Below are 21,738 nucleotides of genomic sequence, written 5' to 3' on the forward strand. Positions count from 1 at the left end.
TAGAGCCAAAAGAAACCAACTAATCACCACCTCCTCTTTTTCACATCCGCATAACTCTCACATACTACACATGCCCAAAAAGGGCCAGCAAAACTACACACGAAGAGACTCACAAACCACACACCCACCGCCAACCACATCACAAAACCAAATAGTTGCAAACAGCAAACAACTCAGCCACTGGACGCTACCCCTCCGGACACAAGTCAGTGCACACAACACTGGGCTTGTGCCTGGAGGCCTAGATACCCAAGCTCCTCACTGATGACGCCCAGTGAGGCTGAACCATATCTGTGGATGCTTGTGGTCTTGTGCCGAATGAATGTGTCCCAGCAGTTCAGGCTGAACTGCCCCTTTTGGGGTAGGATCAAGCCTGATTTACATATGGTCTTTCCCCTTCTGTAATGGTTTGGCAGGCTGAAGAACAATGATCTGGAGGGTTGCCCAGAGCAATGACAGAGGTTAGGATTAATTCCAAACCTTCCAGCCGTCAACGCTTTTGTTTTGCATAAGTCACCCTGAGTGGGACGGGTATGCACAGACTTGAGTGTCATGACCACAGTCTAGTTCCCGGGTTTTAGTTCAATAGAAAACCTGTAAGGGTTAACACTTGATGGAAAATGGTGTTACATAGTGTATATAGCTAATTCCTGTAAAATCATTGGGACTTCCTCTTTCCTTAATGGCTGCCTTATTGTGCCACTATTGACTAATCTTACAGGTCGAGTCTTTGGCAGTGTCACTCTATATAATGACAGCCCACCTGGAGACGCGGCTTTGTGTCGTTTGACTGCTCTGCAGTTGTGACGCCTACCACGGTTCCTTGGAATTCCCTCACAGCTCTTCCAGTCACTTCACCAGTCATTCCCTAATTCTTTTAGCCTGCACAGTTTTGCCCTCCCTTGCCTCGTCCGTAGTCCCTGTCCATTTTTTGGCCCATTCTTGATTTTCCCTTCAGGAATATTTTCCGTCGGCGATGGCTTCTCCCCTCAGAATTCCGGAGAGCGTTGTCCGACTTCATGAAAGTACCGTGTGTGGTTGTGGAGTGTTTATTATCATTAGATTGTTGACGCTTGGGACTGTAGTGATGTCCGTAGCGGCTAGCCATTCCGCTTCATTTTGTACATTTCTTGTGTGAAAAAGAAACGTTTCTCCGCTCGTGCGCATTCATTGTCATTGCGCTGGGCGGGTCAAAAGGTTTCCTCATTTGTTTCCTGCCATAGCGAAGACCGCTCTGCGCTCGTGCGCACTCATTGTTTTGGCGCTTGTTAGTAAAGGTTCCTTCACTTCCCCATTTGACTAAGTGCATGTACACACACAGGCTAACCAGTAGTTAGTTCTATGTGTTCCTTTAAAATAGGGGTTTGAGAAGCATTCACTGTTACTGTCAGAATTGTATTCCTTTTCATTGGAACACGTGAGGCGCATGTATAGTTGTTTTCTTCAAGATTAAGAAACTTTCTTCCCCTCTCATGTGTAGTTCCACAGCAGTTAACATTGCAGGTTTTTTCCTCATTATGGTTTCTTCACCACAAACCAGTTAGACATCATTTTTAGTTTTCCTGCCACAGCCCATCACCTTTTCTTCAGGACTAGCGCCCTGTGTGAAAACAGGATGGAAAGCTCAAAAAAATAAAACATCAGGTGAGCCAGAGGAATTATTAGTTCAAATCCTTCTGAATTGTGTAGTAGAGTTGAGATCGCTAGAGAAAGGTCATTGTTAAGAAAGATTATTGTATTTGTCTCTACAGAAATTCACTGTTCACTGCAGGAATATTCAGGAGCTCCAGGAGCGTCCCGCAGAATCCAGGTAAGCGTTACAGTGAGTCCGAAGCCTGCTGGGCCTAGAGACCCAAGCTACTCCTCCAGGGCCATCTTTACGGCTTTTGGGGCCCAGGGTACAGAAAGCCTTGGGCCCCCCCTGAAACCTATGAACCCCCTCCGACCACCCCGTAATCCATGCCAGGTGTTGCTTGCAACACCTATAAGCCAAAACGATTGCATTGGAGTACAGATAGGGCTCATAGGGAGGAATGGCATATGAGGAGGGACACAGTCTGTAGGTGTTGTTTGCTTATGCGCCCAGCCGTCGGCCATGCTAATCCCTATGGCCATTCCCACCCATCCCTGCCTCTGCCTGCTCAAAACACCTCCTCAGGGGAACTCTTTGAGCTCACTGTAATCAAGCCTTACCCTCAAAGATACTGGTACGAGGAGCAATTCTGCGTGAAATCTGAGAGCGCACAACGGCTCTCGCTGAGCACAAGCTGATGAAGTGCACCAAGGGCACTTAGTGCCAAGCTCCTCTACTACCCATGTGGCAGCAGCACATCCTTAAGCTCAATGCAACTGCAGAGCACCAGCGTGCAGGGGCACGGCTGAAACTCTGTACTGTGTAACCCTGTGCCAAGCAGGACTTCTCCAGTCCCACACTGCTCTAGTGCTCCCTCCAGGAAGCAGTGTTAATACGCTGCACCCTGTAGCACTGAGCCAGTGAGAGCACCTAGAAGCACTTATAGCTCTGGTGCACTGCCAAACTCGTGTGCCATGCCATAAATTGGCAGGCAGATGCACTGCTCTGTCACACTGCTTTCGTTTAGTGCACTAGTGACACTGCTAAAACCCTTTGTACCATTTCCAGTATGGAAACACCATGCTAGTTTCAGCACTAACACTTTCAGTCTCACCAACAATTTATTTTTGCTGAAGTGTGAACAACTTCAAGATATCAGCCACATCTGATCAGCCATGTTGAAAAGGTCCAACACTGTTTCACCCTTTGCAGCAGAGTAGACTTTTACTAGAATTCCATTAGCAGTGAGACTAGACCAGAGATAAGGGACTTTATTTCTCAAAATTCAATTTAAAACATAAGGAAACTGATCTCATCGAGGCCTTGTGATTTCAGACTCAGATTTAGGGCTATCTTCAGCTGCAAGACTCATTTCTATAGGGACACCAGAGAGGTCACCAGTGGGATGTGCCCCACATATTAGGAAATTAGCCAAAAGTGTGACAGGCGAGCTTGCCTGCTGAAAAGCTGGTGGTGGACAGTACAACATCTATAAACCCTATGCCACCCTAGAGGGCTTTTTCCATTCTCTGGACCCCACTCCGCTCAGGGCATGGGCCGGCCCACCTCACCCTTGATCTTAGATGCCCATTAGTATCCCAAACCCCTGTTTGCCACTAGCAACGCCTGGAGTATGCCAAACATGCCCAGCTGCACCCAACCATGTAGGCTCAATGGAAGAAAAACTCGGAGACATTACATACATGAAACCGGTTTGCAGACTCAACTGTAACAGTCCCTCGAGGTGCATTGCTAGTGTATGAGTCCAGTTTACTGAAGTAAATATATACTCAATCAGCCATGTCTGTTTTCAGTGGGTACAGAAATAGTGCAGCAAGCCTTTGATGTAACCGGGGAAGATAGTGAGCAAGGCGCCCCCGCAGTGTAACCAGGCATTGAGCAGCACATGCACAATATTGTGTCCTGTGATATACAGCACATTTTTAATTGCTATGTTTTCAACATAAAAAATTTGAATTCATGATTATGTGGAGCAAAACAAAAAGACATAGGGCCTCATTCAGAGGTTGGAGGTAGCCATGGTGCTATTAGCACCATGGCTAACCCCATACAGCATATCAAGTACGGGTACCCTGAATGGGGAAATACCGGGCCATTCCAACCTTGGAGGACCTGGTATTTCCCCATTCAGGGAACCCATCCCCATTCGAGCCCCCATAGGGCTCAATGGGAATGGGGAGAGAGCTAACAACGGGCCGTTAATAACGGACCCGTTTTTAGCTCCCTGGTCTGCTAGCGGGACCTGCTAAGGGCACCTGGTTTTACCAGGCGCCCTTTGCGGGTCCCGCAAGCAGACTTGTAACAGGGCAGTAAGGGGTTAACGGCGCAGGCACCATTACCGGCGCCGTTAACCCCCTACCGCCCAGCTCGGAATGAGGCCCATAGTTTCTGAATTGTACAATGCAAAATAAAAAAAGGCTGACTAACATTGTCAACCCATAAGTATCACTGGAACCACTTGCATCATTTCTTCAGTTATTATTATGTCTGGAGCAGAGGTGTACACGTCTGCAGCGTACCTCTCTTGTGCAATATCTTACATCCTACTGGCATCTGCAAACTACAACAGTTCGATCCATGTAGCTCAATTACAAAGCAAAGGGTGACTGAAACATAAGTAAGCTTTCCTTTCTTGACAGAAAAGGCCTCTGTTTCTCTTGTGAAGGGTGAAATGTACTGGGCGGGGACTTTGACACAACATTGCCAGCAGCAACAAACTGGATGATTATAGAATCACCCGCAGATGTGAAAGAAAGCGTACGCACATATCAGCGTCAAAAATCAGCAGGCTGCCTGAAGAGGGGCGGTGGTTTCAACAAAAAGGAATAAAAGACTTACTGAGACACTCGTCACCTCACGCACCTGCGTAATGGTGGCACTTGTACTCCTACTTTCACACTGTCAAAATGGCCATTTCTTTTGAGCGGCCATCTTTTCAGTTTGTATGTGTGAGAGAAATAAGGCAGAGCAGTGGGCGCTGGTACAGGCTTCATTCAAGAGTTCAAAAGGGAAAGGACAGTCAGAAGCCAGACACCGGCCCTCATTAGGACTCCGGCGCTAAACCATGGTGCTATTAGCACCATGGTCCATGCCGGAGTCCGCCATGGAGAAAGGGGGAATTACCACCCCATTCCAAGGTTGGCGGGGCGGTAATTCCCCCTTTCTCCATGGCCCTTCCCCATTCCCATTTTTGCCCCATAGGGCTCAATGGGAATGGGGAAGGCGGCAATTACGGTACCGCAAATTGCGGTACTGTAATTGCCATCAAGGTCCCTTTGCGGGTCCCTACTTTAACGACTGGTCCAGACCAGCCGTTCAGGTCAGGAGCCGCAAAGGGACCTCGTAGTAAGGCGTTAAGGGGTTAACGGCGCCGTAGCCTTTTACGGCACCATTAACTCCTTAACGCCAGGGTCCTAATGAGGGCCCCCCCGTGTGCAAAGGGTCTGCAAGGAAGTTTTTAAGGGGCTTCTCCCAGAGCAAAATATTGGGTTACTGGATTTGAGTAATTTGCTGTGTGCCCAACCACCAAGTGAAGCGATAATTAATTATAAATATAGGACACACTTAATCCTCGCTCCAAAGTGATGGACGGGTGGGAGCCCTCCTCCAAGGATCCCAGGATGGGGGCCGAGGGCATGAGACCCGTTTGCCCTCCCATAAAGACATCACTGTACTTCTCACTGTTGATGCCCAATAAGGCTGAAATATGTCTGGGGATGCTTGTGGTCTCCTGATGAATGGATGTAACCTAGTAGTTTGGGCTGGACTGACCCTTTTGGAGTGGGATCAAGCCTGATTTACATATGTTCTTTCCTGTTCTGTAATGGCTTGGCAGGCTCAGGAATGATGGTCTGGAGGGTTGCCCAGAGCAATGCCAGAGGTTATGATTCATTCCAAACCTTCCAGCCATCACCTCTTTTGTTTTGCATATGTCACCCTGAGTTGGATGGGAATGCACAGACATGGTTCCCGAGCCTGCTGGACCTAGAGACCCAGGCTGCTCCTCACTGAAGACTCCCAATGAGGCCAAACTATTTTTGGGGATGCTTGTGGTCTCATACAGAAGGGATGTGAACTAGCAGTTTGGGCTGGACTGCTCCTTTTGGGTGGGATCAAGCCTGATTTGCATATTGTGTTTCCCCTTCTGTAATGGCTTGGCAGGGTGAAGAACGATGGTCTGGAGGGTTGGCCAGAGAAATGCCAGAGGTTAAGATTAATTCCAAACCTTCCAGCCATCACCTCTTTTGTTTTGCACAGTGCACACAACAAAGCACACGCAGAAAGCTCACACATACAGACACCATTTTCTTCTGAACCTCTATTCTATTCCTCTTCCTCTACTAACTAACCCCACACACTTTTGTTACAGAGCCACTTGAACGCCTGGGGACCATGCAAATGACAGCATTGTGCAGTTTAAATCATCGTATTATAACACAACATACCATACCATAACATAAAATAACATAACATAACATATGACACACAGCTCTACCTCAGTATATCCTCCATCAAAAACATCCAAAGACTGAAGGCCTGCATCACATTGATCCAGTCTTGGCAGTCCACTGCTTACCTGAAACTCAAACTACTGCTAACCAACAACACCAAACACCCAGACATCCAGACCTGGCTCTCTGCTTTGAACATCGAGGGCTTCACACCTCAGCTGGCCACTTGCGGGAAGTTCCTCAGGTTCAACATCGACAGATACCTAGCCTTCAAACACCACATAGTAAGGAAGCCACTAACGGCTTGGTACCAACTTACTCTCCAGTGGAAAATCAAGCCTTTCATCTAAAAAAACAACTTCAGATATGTTGTCCAAGCCTTGGTTCTCTCTCACCTGGATGGTGGCAATGCCCTTTTGGAAGGCCTTGCAGTGACTACCCTGGCACCCCTAAGATGTGTCCTGCTGGTGTCAGCATGGATCATCAAAGGACTCTGCAAATTCAACCACATCACCTGCCCTTATCGAACTGCACCAGCTCCTGCTGCAATCCAAAATCATCTTCAAATCCTGATGCATCATCTACAAGCCTGTCACCCTGAAGTCTATAAACTACCTCACTGAGAAACTCACTGTCTCCAATGGCCTTCCCTCCGCATGAAGCAAGGACATGTGGAGACTTGAACTCTGTGGGTGGAGAAAGGAAAGAACCAGAAGACATGCCTTCTTTACCTATGCCCCAAGATGCTGGAACATCCTCCCTGTCAACATCAGACTTGCCCCCTCACTTTTACAGTACATGAAGAAGCCCAAGACCTTCTTGTTCAAGGAATGGCTCCTACCTAACACCTGGGTCCACACACACTCAACTCCCCACCCTACCTAACACTGGGTGATCTACTCCCCACTATTCCCCCCCCTGGTTGCTAGTAGATCCCTTGCTGGCAAATTTCCCACCCTCCTGCTCCCGCATTGGTAGCTCCCTTCTTCCTGTTTCACTGCTTCCTTCACTGTGTTCTTCCCCCTATGATTATAAAGAGCTCCATTGCTTCCTAAAGCTAGTGTGATGAATCCGATTGTGTCATCACTCCTTTCCTGGCTGTGACCTCTCCCCATGAGGCCAGACAACAGCAGCCGCTACCTGATGCTGACCCTGGGGGGGCAGTATGCTGGAGGATCACCATGATGGGAAACAACCTCCAGGACAGTGTGATGGCATCATCGGATCGAGACATAGTACCCCCTTGTTATTCAGAAGATACCCCATCCATGCCCAGTGCCTACATGGGATAGTGTCATGTTTCCCCTTGTCCAGCTAGGAAGAGTACTGAACACCTCTTTATAAAATCTGAAGGCAAACCATTAAAATCTAGTCTGCCTTTTAAAACTCAAGAAAACCTCTTTTCAGACTCTACTTACAAATCTTCCAGAATTGACTTACCCTTAAAAATCATTGAAGACATTGATCTGGACAATATACACACATCATCAGGAATGGACTCCCATTCTCAAAAAGACCAAAATACAGAGATGAGCAAGATGAGTTGAGCAATGTGGAGCAATGAAGGCCACAGGCGCAAGCAATGCTCTAGTTGTTGTGAACATTCACCTACAGCCGGGAGATTTAAACAAAGGCAACAGCTGACTGCAGAGCGCTACTGGCGAGACAAGGCTGTCTCTCTTGAGATCGATCGTGGGACCGTGAGATGAGAGAAGACTCAGTGGAGCCAACCAGCTCATGTGGGACAAGTAGGAGAGCTGTCCAGAAGCAAGAACATGCTGCCAATGGAAGACTTCTGAGCATTTGCAAGTGTTACGGGGAGGCCTTCGCTGTGCCATAGCCAGAAACGTCACAGAGAAGCCCAGTGGGGACCATGAGAGAAGCCAAGAAGCCAAGGCAGTGAACAAGGAGAAGACGCTGAACAAACACTGCAGCCTTACAGTGGGAAACACAGAGAAAGCCACACAGAACTGGTGAGTCCTCCTAAGGGAAGTGGGGACACCAGGGTGTATGGACAGTTATGCCAAGTGCAACAATTTGTTACTAAAGCATACGAAAGCAAGCAAGCAAAAATCACTTTAGTGGGGAAAACTAAACAACAATAAGAAACTTTCAAGTGTGTAAATATTTACAAAATACAGATAAGAAAAGCACTGGAAGAATAATATACCAGGCAGATGGAAGAGTAGAAAACGTGAACTATCAAACTTGGAGGTGGGAGCAAATCCCACGTCAGAAAAGCCCATGCAGGATAGTATACCAGGCAAATACAGGTTGTAAGTCTTGACTTGAATGAAAAGACCTGGCAGGGGAGTACACCAGGAAAATATGCATCACTAAAAGTATATATGATTAAAAAGCCCTGGCAGGAGAGCATACCAGGCAATTGCAAGTATGCTCATATAGGAAATCCCTGGCAGGGGGCTGTACCATGTTATGAACATGTGTATGTGGTAAGGCCTTGGCAGGAAGGCATACCAGGCATAGTCAAGATGAACAGTGTCTTCGAGAAAGACACACCAAGAATTCCTGATAAAAGTACATCAGGGAAAGGTCGTGAAAAGACAAGAGAGGAGCGAAAATCCTGGCAGGAGAGCACACCAGGTGTCCTAACAAGACAAAGATTGGAACCAAGTTATTTTGTTCTAGTTGTGTTATTGAACAAGAGAGATTCAAGGAACTGACATTCCTAAAGACAAACCAGGAAGAAGAGAATTCCAGAGGAAGGGAACCACCCTCTGGAATCAGGAGCTCAATCCTTTGGAACATTTGTGTTTAAATTATGCATTTCCTTTTTGAAGATGTATTGACCACTAACGGCCAAAGATGTTACCCCTTTTCACCTTAGAGTTGTTTTATTAGAATGTGAGGGCCAGAATAGTACTTTGGACACAGGACACTTTATTCTGGATCACTGACAGATCCTTAGTTTGGTTTTAGGGTGGGAAACTTCTCTGGAGCAGGGACTGAGAGGCATTTCCCAACACCTTTTTGTTTTAATAAAAGTCGTTGACCAAAACTATGAACCCTTTGTGTCTGACTCTCATTCCTGCCTCTTCACACTAGGTTCGCACTCAATGAATACTTTAACAATAATAATAATAATAATAACAATAATAATAATAATGCTCATGACCTCTGATTTTAATTTTCATCACATTCTTTTTTGAAGGACACCGTCATTTTAAATTATAAATTCAAAACAGCTAACCATGCACAGGAGTCACTCAAATGTTCTCATCAATCATCATTCATTGTGAACGCTAAACCCATTCAGGGACTACACATGTCTGTGCAATAGCCAAGGTTTGATGGGTGTCTGGTGGCAGCTGAAACCATTGAAAGTGCTTGGCCCTCACATCAGTCCCATCTCTTTTAGATGGAGGTGCTCGTTAGATTAGAGTACATCATTACACTCGCCACAAGGATCGCAGGTAAATATGAAGTCCACCCGCAGTCTTATTCAGCATGATATCTATCCTGATATTGGTTGAGAGAGGGGCGTGTTTAGAATCAGATGAAATACTGCAGGGAGGTGATTGGAAAGGTTCTTACTTCCAATCAGATCAGGCCCTGCTGGTGAGAGGTACACTCTCCATTGAGCAGTAGATCTAATGCTGGGGTAGGCTAGGTTATCTTAAAGTACTTGCACATCGCACATAACATCGGATAACTTTCCTGGGATTCTTAGCTCAATAATATACAAATGCATTATATACCATAGGATGAAAAGAACTTTCTTCATAGAAGAAGAAGCCCCACTTAAGGCCTGATTTTCTGTACCGTCTACATGGTGCCCTAATGTGATCAGTTAGCAGGCAAACGTGAATTAAATACATTGGAAGGTGAACATAATGGGAAGGTCTTTTTCAAGGGAACTAATCCCACAGTAGAAATATTAGATTTATCTGACATTGCGGATTTCCATGTCCTGTTCTTTTCTAGTGGCATCTCACCTACCTTCACTCACACACCTCTTCTCGTCCAATGACTTCCTGGGTGCAACAGGCAGCTGGCGGACCTTCTCAATTGCCCAAAACCACACCCACGATCTTGGCACAGGGGCTGCACCAAAGAAGACATTTGAACCTCGGTCAGGCATTTACACATATTATTACAATATACTAAGGGTAATTGTGAGAAAAAAAACACTCTCCAAGAACAACATTACCAAGAAAACAAGGGCCGTAGATTCCCCTTTTGCGACACCCTGCGTTATCGTTCAGGAACTCAATGTGAGAACCCATTATAGTTTCTAGTGAACAATTTATTTATTGACCAGTTCTGTCAGCGTGCTGTATAATGATTCGAAATATGCTTTCTTAAAAATACTAAACCTGGAAAAATAACAAAAGAAGAATAAAAGCCAAACTTTTGCAGATCACTATTCCAGATCTGTCATTGGATACTTATGGTCTTTGATCCTTATGTATCATTGAGGCTTCTTCTGCCAGCTATGTTTGTCAAGGTCTTTTGCATAACTCCTCCTTCTTGTCTTTTGATCACTTCAGCATGCCTGCAAGAGACCACAAACATATAGAAATTCAAAAACAACAAAGACATTTATAAAATCTAAACACAGTTGTAGCAAACTGACGGTGCCTTGTGCAAGACGGGTACAGGCAGGCCTGCGCGATCTGTCCGTTTTTTTTGGCATGGTGTAGGGTCCCTTGTGCTTGCCATGGTCTGGCCAGAGAGTTGTCTTCCAGGGCCAGCACGGTCAGGTAGCACAACGAGCTGAGCGCCCGTTTTTGACATCTGTGTGCAGTCTGCTGATGCAGGGCCAACTCAACCTTTCATCAGTCCTAGGTCGATAAATTGAGTACCACACAATACCACGCTGTGGGATAATAATATCAACTGTTATCTCAGAGATCCGATGCCTTCAGGCTTGTAGCATTATATAAAACTAGATGTTATTATCAGCCCAGAGCAACGAATTTCATAAGCCGCAAACCCACAATGAGGAACTACTTTCTGTAAAGGATACAGACATGATGGTTTTACGCTTCCTTTGCAGAACACGCTGAGACCACAACAACAAGCATGCGCACGAGAGAGTTAGCCCTTCAATTAGCAAAAAAGTTAACCCGCCCTTTAAAGGACATGGGTGGCAGAACTTGCCAGATGAAGCAACTATAGGTAACAAAATAATACACTCCAATGAATAATAATGATTAATAATTAAGCCTGAGATCCTGCAGTGGTGGGCTATACTGACTGTTAAAGGCCCGGGAGCAGAAGCTAATTTCTTGAGTGAAGAGGTTCATGCCATAAGGCTATTAACACCTAGGCAGAAGGTGGTGGGTGTTAACCCAGCCCACCCCAAAGGTTAAAGGTGAGCAAGTTCTAAACTCAGAACCGGTCAGCTTTCACATTGAAAAAAGAATCTAAAGATGGTTGCTGGTGTAAAGTTAATGGGAGCTCTTTGAAAAGGCGCACCCCCTCTTTCCATGTCCAAGGTTGCGTGCAGGGGGAACCGAAGCCAGCGGTGGAGAAGAAGGGATACTACAGCCGGAGGCCAAGCGGGCGAAGGCAGCCAGGAGTGCAGCAAGGAGCGTGGTAAGGAAGCTCAGGGGAATGGAGGCGCAGAAAGCGGCTCAAACTGATAGGAATGTGGGCCAATACCACTGGTTAGTACACTCATTCTGAGCCATCTGATTGGCTCTGCCACACCACCTAGCTGCTAATATTGAGAACACTAAAACAGAATTGATAGCCTTGTTTTTGAAATGCTGCATCAGAAAAAGGAAAAACCAAATGCAGAGCAATCAAGTCGAAGCACTTCAACATTCAAAACCAGAAGATTCAAAACACAAGCCTACTACCAAATATAGTATGACTAAATCAATTAGGATTTAATTAACTCTTCACTTAGCGGATTCGATTTATAAAACCGCTTTTCCAGATCCATAACATGTATTTATTTTAGTTATTGTGCATTTGGTAGTCGCTTATACAACAAGTGAATTGTGTTTCAAAGCACCCACATGGCAACAGGGAAGGTACATGGGATTGAAACAATATATACACTGGAGGATAAAGGCAAACTTACTATGCCTTGTGCGAATACAGAACGTGCAAATGCAGGGAGAGAAGAGAGGACGAGGGAGTGGGAGTAAGTGTGGAATGTCTGTGCTTGTGGGTGAACAGCAGATGTATGTGCCAAGTATAGTAAGTGCAGGGGAGCATTGAGTTGCAATACGTGGGTAAGTGCAGGCCTACAGGGGGGTAAGCCGGTGGGTGCCGAGGCAAGTGCTGTGTTTAGGCAGAAGCTGAGGTGATTGGGTGTGGGAGGCCAGGTCCCAGAAGACATATAAAGGCCCTGGTTACCAATTGAAGCGACTGTGAGGTTAGCAGAGGAGGGAAGAAGGGAAGGGGGAAATAAAAAGGAAAGTCTTGAGGAGCTTCTGGAATTTGAGGACGTCCGGCTCAAGATGAAGAGGATGGGGAGGCTGTTCCACAAGAGGGAACCTGCTGAAGCAAGAGATCCTCCTCTGGCCCTCTGTTTAGCAAAACGCTTCACACACAGAGTGTTGGTACCAGAGGAACGTAGAGGTCCAGAGGGAGAATATTTAGTGATAGCAAGTGACACATAGCGTGGTCCCCAGCCACAGACAGCCTTGTGGACGATGCAGAGGGATTCAAATTTAATCCATTCAGCAACCGGGAGCGCCTGAAGAGTTTTTAGGGCAGGAGGGATGCGGTCCCTGGCTTGAGGCCAAGGATACGTTTTGCTGCCCTATTCTGGATTAGCTGGAGGGGTCGTAGAGAGGAAGAGGGGAGATTCAAGAGTAGGATGTTGCAGTAGTCAAGCCAAGCCTAAAGAGAACCAAAGCTCTGGTAGCATTGAGCTTCTGGGGGAAAGTGGGAAAATGGATAATTCCTTTGAGAAGGAGGAGTTGAAAGTTGGACCTCTTGGCAATTTCCTGGATGTGAGGGAGGAAGCAGAGAGAGGAGTAGAAGATGACTCCAAGGTTTTTGGCTTTGGATGAAGGAGACGGGGGAGAGCCTATAGTGGATGGCTAGAGTGAGGGGAAGAAAGAAGAAGCAGGGGTTCCAATTGTAAGGATATCAGTCTTGCTGGCATTGAGGCAGAGATCATTGGAAGTGCACCAGGACTGGATCGAAGATAGGCAGTCCAGGATGATGGAAGAAGCAAGAGAGTCAGCAGGAAGTTTGAAGAAGAGTTGAGTGTCATCTGTGAAGCACTGGAAGCTGGAGCCCTGGGGGGCACCACAGGTGGAGAAGGAGGTAGGCGAGGAGAAGCTGCCCAGAATAACCTGGGATGGATTGATGGTTAGGAAGGAGGTCAGCCAGTCCAGTGCCACTTCCGAGATACCCAGGGTATCATGGAGCCATTTTATGAGCATGGAGTGTTTGACCGTGTCAAAGGCAGAGGAGAGATCAAGTAGAATGAGGACAGTTGGAGAGTTAGAATCCAGAGATGCAAGCAGTTCTTCAGAGCAGTTTCGGTGCCTCTGAATGCTCGGAATCCAGATTGATGGTCGTGGAGACCACCAACAAGTTCAGTGTGAGAGGTAAGTTGGGGGAAGGCCAACTTCTCCAGGAGTTTCCCAAGGAAGGTCTGCTGAAGGTTTTTTCAGGAGGGGGCGCACAAGGGAGTGCTTAAGGGAGGAGGGGAAACACCCAGTAGTTAAAGAGTGACTGCAGAAATCAGGAAGAGCGGGGGCAAGATAGACAATGTTGTCCTTGATGGTTCTGGGGCAGCAAGGGGAAACCTGTTTCATCTTTCTTCTCCAGTCCTTAAGAGGAGGAGACCGAGTGAATTTCCAATTAGAAGTAATCAAGCACAGAGCGACCAAAGAACCAACACAAAGGGAAACCCATGAAACCAGAGATAACTGTAACTTAGGGTCCATTCCAAGGAATCCTAATGAAACCTTAAAGTCTGAGTGAGGGCCAATCATACTATGATACTCTAGAGAAAGATTATCCCAAAGGTCTGCTATGGGAAGTTAGATAATGCAAATATTTTCTGAAGAGCCAGTTTCTAATCCACAAGATCAACATGAACAGGAGTACTTTCGTTAAACTTTGCCCGTCGACTCGATCAGGAATATAATATAACCTGTACTAGGAAAAGAATGGAACAAATCTCAAATTCCTTCCTAACGGGACTGGAAACCTGTCTGGCTCCTCAAAACACAGTAGCCCACCGAATGGCCACTTTTTGTGGATTTCAATGTGACTAAATGTACTATATCCAGTTTCAACATCAGATAGGTATTGGATAACTCCCCTTTTTACAGTTGAAGCAGGCAATCAAGTAAAGAACCAGGGATTACACGTTATTGCATCTATTTGCATTTAATAAACTCCCTAGCGGTGTTTAATGAAAAACAAATATAGATGATGGGTCCAAGAGCACCCAGAAAACTAGATAAGGACCTCATCGTTCAGGTTCGGGATTCTTTTAGTTTCTGCCCTTCTCCCCTCTGCATCACCAGGTGAGAGTGTAGATGATGCATTTGGGTTGTCCCAAATAGGAGTATCTGGAACAAACCTGGCTCTATTATTTTCACCCTGCTCGCTTGCCAGATAGCAGTTGAAATGTATTTGTTTTGCTATGTGCGGGGCTGTGGCATCTGTGTCGCAAGCTTGCCCTATATTCTGGTGCAGCCATAAGGCCCATCATTTCCTGTGACCCCCCACATTGAGGACTAGTCGCAGGTGTCCAATAGCAGATGACAAACAATCATTTTCAAAATCTGAGCCGGCAAATCCTTCCAAGTATAGTGTTCTGCAAAGTTTATTCTGGAGGAGACGACTGTGCGTTCTTGACCAGATATATGTTAATGTACCGCTATTATATTTATTTAAACAAATCCGTATTTAAAATTTATGGGACGGACATAAAGACACTGGGTTAAAACTCTCATTTTTTTTCAGATCAACTCCGCCTATGCGATAAAGCGGTAATTTTGTCGAAGTATTTAACAATATCCTAATTCTACTGAATAAAAGTCGTAAAATATAGTCGTACAGCGTGTCATTAGACACTGCAAAAAAGAACCCCAGCTATGTTTTTTGGGGACGGGGTATACCCACTCGACAGTTTGCCTAGAAGAGAGCATGGGCTCACATGTACTGAAGTGACTGGTTTTTGACGTGTTGATTTCCGCCTATCAGGGACAAGTTCCGAATCCCAGGGAGAAGGCGCTCAATGTTCGATATTTCTGGCTTAACGTCATCACTGTCATAAAGCCTGATTTTAAAAACTGGCGGAGCAGGAGTTGGGAAACCAACCTACCACCATCTCGTCTTGTATAATCCACAACTGGTACTTGTAAAGGCTGTTACTCCTTACTCTGGCGAATGGTACTCGTTTTGTCAACCCTAGAACAGGTGAGGGGTCGAGCCAGCTCAGTTGCCATTTACACCTGTATCATTCAAACCTGACATGTAACATGTTATTTCATGCTAAGCATTAACCCCTTAGGCTATCTAACCAGTGTCACTCTTTTCTCTGAAGGTAATAACAAATAGGGGGCTGCTAGTGGTCACAAAGATGCATTTGCCTTCTGCACCCCGAATTCAGACAGGTTCACTTACTTTGGCCAATGGAAACCCCAATGCTTCCTTGGTTTACGTTGGAGGTGGCGAGGCCGTGCACGATACAGTATAGCACAACAGTCGGAGAAACCAATGAAAAAAGGATTTGCCAAATGTACAGTATGTTAAAGAAGAACAAGCTTTTTTAATTAATGAATTTCAACACACACATACTAAGAATTGACAGAAAATAGAAACAACCCAGACTTACTTTCTAGCTTAACTGTTGTAGCAGAAGCTCTAACCAGAAACCACATGGGGTTTACGGTATCTAATTATTGAGGATCTCATTAGATTCAAGCAGTGGTGTCAACAGTGCAGAATAAGATCTTTCATTGACATCTCTCTGTGTGAGGTGCACTTCCCACTAGTGTTCTTGGTGCAAAAGGTGGATTTCTATAGCAACTAGAATATGCATAGAACAACAGAGTTGTGTCTTTCCAGACTGCACTACTCCCAGACTGATTCGGAAAGAGCAGTCAGCTGTGGTTGAACCCAGGGTTTGAAAGAACATTGACTAAGGATCTCAAAGGTATTGCGTTGCTACATCGTTGATATTCCATCTAAAAAACTCATCGAAATATAGAGAGCGAGGCAAGGGGATAAAACGGGTAGGGAGGGGCTTCCATGGAAAAAACTCCTGTCGGCAAAACGACATAGAACCATCTCAAAGACCTATGCAAAGGTGCACATTGTGTGTCCGTTCACGGTGACTAGAAGGTTGTTAGGGTGGATGCGCCCTAAGAAGGGAAGCTCAGAATTCTGGGGCTTTGTGGGTGGCTTATTAGTGATTGGTGCAGAAGGTGAAAACTGTCAGGTAATCAGTAAGTACTGCCGCCTCACACTGGAGGTTTTCTGATGCCTATTAACAGGTGGAGCGCTCAGCAGGATCACATGGGCACCTTATTCTATATATACTATCAAAAGGTGGTACCAAGAGCAGTTCAGTCGGAGCAGCATGTCTCTCTGTCAGGCTGGCATGGGTGAGGCCTATTGCAGTCAGGCTCCATACGCCAATACTCTTGCAAGCAGCTAATGGAAGGGAGGCAGACCCCAGGGCCAAGCCCTGCAACTAAGCCCCGTGTCCTGCTTGATCCTGGAACGCAGATCAGGTAGTTGGCACTCCCTGGATCAAAATTAGAATAGGACAGTGCAGACAGCTTCCATATTAAATTGAACTTTTAACAAAGTCTCTATTATGTTTATGCCACTTTTGAGTCATGTCGCAAATAATTCCACCGTCACAATGTTGAATCCAGGACCTGGGAATATAAAAGGGAAAAACAAACATAACAATCTCATGCATGATAAGAAATAAAACATTCCCTACAGTGCATGATAAACAAATTGCAAGTTGCTACGGAAATTTAGTAATGGAATGCCCGCGGTCTTGTTCCTCAATATGGATATGGAACTACTCAATGATTTGCAATACCACTACAATGTACAGTTTGGGTTACTAAATCCCACAAAGAATTGACCACACTGGTGAGATATTTAGCTGTTGAATTTTATCTATTGTATATTTTTGTATTTGTATTGTAATTTAATGTTTTGCATTCTATTTTATGTAGTCTTGAACTGGATTTTCCAGTAAATATTTTTGCACCAAATAAATACTTTGGCTATCAACATTATCACTACTTCTACTACTAATGATGTGATATGGCATTTATAATGCGCCTATACACAAGTGTTTCAATAGTTCAAGTCTTGCAGGGGCATCGCATCAGCGACATTGGTAGCGCTGTTTGGATAGAGCACGCAAGAAAAGCCATGTTTATATACCATTTTATTTCCCAACATTTTGATAATTGCAATGGTTGAATGCAACATTCAAGTCTTAAAAAGTCTGTCGGCTGCCTGTCTGCAACTTCCAACAGCAAAACAAGCATAATGTAAGACAAAACGTGAATTTTATGCATTGTGATCCTTGACAAATTAGCCGTGCCAAATTATTTCCAATATTTAAGAATGGAAGTAGAATACTTTGGGACAATCAAGTGCTAACTATTTCTGAACATCCACAGAGTCTACTGGGAGTTGTCCTTAAAGACATGCCCTACAGGGTTTCACACTACATCCCAAAGAGGAACCATTAAACAGCTTGGCCACATTTCTGAGCTTGCCTACTAGCTGGAAGAAAAGCTGTAGATTCTAAATGATTGATTTTTCGGTGCCTGAAGTTTGAAATAAGCACAAAATTCAGGAAGGCACTAAAGACAACACTTTCCTGGCAAGCCTTGCTTGTTTCATTACTTGTTCCACTCCATCCTCAGAAACATTGATTGTCTCTACCTAACCCAATTCACCAATATGTTACTATGAGTTACTCTGACTTCCTCCTGACTTAAACCTGCAGAGGGCTACTCGGTTCACAAAGAAGTTACCAGAAGTAACTGTATCTTCCACCTGACTTACCTGAAGAGGGCTCTTCTATTCTCAAAGAAGTTACTATGAGTAAGTGACTTACTCCTGACTTAAACCTGCAGAGGGCTACTCGGTTCACAAAGGAGTTACTAGAAGTAACTTTATCTTACTCCTGGATGTACCTGAAACAGGGTATTCAATTCACAGAGAAGTTATTATAAGTAACTCCAATTTGCTGCTGACTTAAATCTGGAGATTACTTTTAATTATCTAGTAACTTATTTGGAAATCAGCCAAAAAGAAATCTGTACACTTTTTTATTTCAAATATTTTGTTGGAAGTAATTCTTGCAGAGTTACTTCCAGGTTAGGTACCAGACATTGCTTTCATTTAATGCCCAAACAGTGGTTATGCCGGGTACATGCTACAGCCTCTCGGACAATATTGGCCAATTTTGTCCGGGAGGCTGTAGCATGTACCCGGCATAACCACTGTCTGGGCATTAAGTGTATTCCAGCATCATATTTCATTTCGTCATTCTGTCATAGCCAATGGCTTGCAGTGTAGCTGGCGCAGCCCAACCTCTTTGTCTTGATAGAGGTGACACTTGGCACGGATGCTGTAAGAAGGAGATAACATACAGCATGGTATATCAGTCCTGGATTGTTGTTATATATCAATCTCCCATATTTAGCATAAATAAACACATTTCTTTGATACTACATTGCAATCTGTTTCTCGCTTTGGTGGTATCAGCAAGTCGTCGGATGAAGCTTTTAGTCGTCCTTCACTCATGATCGTCCACTGAGCGCCTGGAGACTGCCCCTGGGTGGTGGTGGTGCGTGGTATAAGTCACCATAACTTAACATAACAAAACATATGCATCAATAGCTCGCCCGTTGTTGGAAACACATATGAATAGTCATGTAAAATAAACAATTATTAATTTGCTTTTAATGCATTGGGTATAAGAAATGATTTGATGTCGGTATTGCAAAACAAAAGATGCAGCGGGGTTTCTTAATGGATTCATTTTTCTCTTTTATAATGCACACTAAGCCCAGGGGCATCAAGGCAGTGCTGCATAGCAGGTTTCAAGCATGACTTATCAAATTGGTCAGGTAGTATGGGGAAGCCCTCAAGGTCACTTGGCCCCTTCACTTGGCCAATGGCCTTGCACGCAGTTAATATGTGCCACAGTGGCTGATTGCTCTGGCTTCCTAGGGACACAGGGCCTACCAAAAACTTTCGAAAAATCCCAAAATCTGGAATCCAGAATCCTTTAATACTTGGCACCACAGTTAAAACTCATAATGAGTGGGCAGCACTTTATTTTTCGCATAATGCAATATGGCCGACCACTGTTTATGAAACCTGTATCCAAGTTTGTATGCTAGAACTTTGATAGTAAGCTTTCAGTTCATTTGGATTCGGTTCTGATGGGTGATTGTGAAATGGTGGCAATACAGTATGTGTCTGGAAGCCGTAAGGACACCTATATAATGGTTTCTTGCCCACCTACCTAAATTTTACATAGAACAATGGACTGCTAATTAATAGAATTAAAATTAGAACTAGAGTTAAGGGAGAGGCTGGGCCTAGTAGAAAAGGTAGAAAGTAAAACAAAACTGAAAATGTGCAGGGACGTCTTTGGAATGCTGATTAGAAAACACTGAGTTACATACAGTGCACAGTGTATGAGTTCAAGAAGGTCTGATTTACACGAGTTGTTCATGCTTCCCAAAATGTTTTCTCCCTCCTCCTGCAGTACTATTGGCTGTTCTTTCTTACCAGAGGCTTGGTAGGTGCCGGCGAGGCCAGCTTCTCAACCATAGCTCCCACCATCATCGGAGATCTCTTCGTGAAAGACAAAAGGACCAGGATACTGGGTGTGTTCTATGTTTTCATCCCAGCTGGAAGGTTGGTATTTGGGTCTTTCTTTTAATGGGTATTGGGAGACTGCCAGTGTGAAGGAGGGGACATTTCAGTCTGATCCTCTGAGAATGCTCTTTCATTGCAGGAGAAGGATGCAGCCGTATTGTTAATATGTTCCCCAAGGTGTCTTCATGATTGTTGGTCTTTGATAAGGTTGACGCTTTCAGGTCTCTTTCAGTCGCAACAGTCGCACCTGGTCCTTGTGCTGTGGTGCAATTGGACATTCACTGCTACATCTTTGACAGGTAGCTATTAGCAGCTGTTCCTGCATACAGGATCTAGTACCCTAAATATCCACAAAGCATTAAGTGAAAATAAAAGCTTGGAAAATGTCAAATACAAAAACATCTAAATATCTATTACCTTTGTCGTATGAAAAATGCATTCAAATTGTTTAATTCCCATAAAAAACAACATGTGCCTGCCAGTCCTATCCTTCAATGCCCACCTATCCCAAACCCCTAAAAGCAGCCAGGGTGTACCTACCTGCACCTACGCTCTAAAACACCCCTTCCTCCCCCACCCACACCTTTTGTAGTTGCACTAACCACCCCTTCTCAGAGACCACCCTTCATCGTGGATTATCATAGTGTGTGATTGCATGAGAAGACTGCAGTGCGGGGGCTCATTTGTAAATACCTGGCAAACAACTAGCAAGTCGTTGCGTGCAGAGGCGCCATTTCCTCTTGCTCACCATTTATCTGAACTGTTGGGCGGTGATATTACCAGCTGACTCTTGTGGGAGGAGTCGATCTTTATGGCTATTGCCATGGGTTACCCTTTGGTCACAACCCCCTGCCACACAGTCCGGATGGGGTGGTGTTAACTAGAGTATCCTCCCGTATGACTTGCGTGCCCTGCATCTCTGGCCCCCATGTTCACCCCACCCTTCTCCCTATGAGCAAAGCAGAGGACATTGTCACAGTTCATAATTGTGCAAAAGACTTCTTTATTTGGGGTGGTGGCTGGCTACTGCCACCATGGTCTGGTCTAGAGTCCCTAACCGGCTTAACACTCAAATATTACTATAGTGGTGGCCCCAGCTGGAGTCTGGGTTGCGGGCTCCCTTCATCTACTTGGCCTTCTTAGCTCGGCCGCATAGGTCCTAAAGTTTTACCTCTTCTCTCTGTTTCTGCTTTACTGGCCAACACAGGTTTTGCACATCTGGAGATCTTTCAGCCACCCTAGGTTCTACAGAGTGGAGTAACGCTCACTCCATTGTGAGGTCTGCATTATTGCTAAGATAATAGAATGATTTGTAATAGATTAACTCCAAATATTTGTTCAGCAACATTGTATTTGGGTCTTCTTCAACAGGGATGTCATTTGGGGGTCACCAGGGGTCACAGCCGCAACCCTTATGTTCTCCCTTGCTACCCATGCAGTCTCCCTTCCAACCACTACAGTCTCCTTTGCTACCCCTGTATTTAAAAACAAACAGTTCTGAGGGCCCCAGGCCAGTCCTCACACATCAGATGAAGGCTGGGCCAGGGCTTGCAGCGTGAGAAGGAAGCGCTCAGTAGGGGTTGAAGCTGTCCATCACATGTGGCACATGACACATGCCACGTTCAGCTCCAACCCCATCTCCTCCGGCTTGCTCGCGGCTCATATACAGGAACCAGGATGCTCTTCCAGCTTCCTGGTTCCTGTTCGTGAGCAGCACGGAGGAGCCGGGGGTGGCCTGGAGTGATGGACCAAAGCTAGAAAAACAAGTAAGAAGTATTTTTTCTGTATCTGCTGTGTATTTTGCATGTGTGATGTGCTGATCAGATGCATGCATGTGCTATGGGTCAGTGAGTGGTAGGTGAATGA

At 45.3% G+C, this 21,738-nt stretch overlaps 1 protein-coding gene across 3 annotated transcripts in view; it reads left to right on the forward strand.

Moving 5' to 3' along the window:
- SPNS3 (SPNS lysolipid transporter 3, sphingosine-1-phosphate (putative)) overlaps positions 1–21,738 on the forward strand; it is a 635,482-nt gene that overhangs the window by 40,563 nt on the left and 573,181 nt on the right. For all 3 annotated transcript variants that reach the window (XM_069614728.1, XM_069614729.1, XM_069614730.1), the window contains exon 4: positions 19,760–19,911. In XM_069614728.1, coding sequence (XP_069470829.1) covers positions 19,760–19,911 — 152 coding nt within the window. The remainder of the gene's footprint in view (positions 1–19,759; positions 19,912–21,738) is intronic.

The sequence above is a fragment of the Ambystoma mexicanum genome, chromosome 9 (assembly GCF_040938575.1).
Source record: "Ambystoma mexicanum isolate Mex_15411 chromosome 9, UKY_AmexF1_1, whole genome shotgun sequence".
NCBI classification, from domain to species: Eukaryota; Metazoa; Chordata; class Amphibia; order Caudata; family Ambystomatidae; genus Ambystoma; species Ambystoma mexicanum.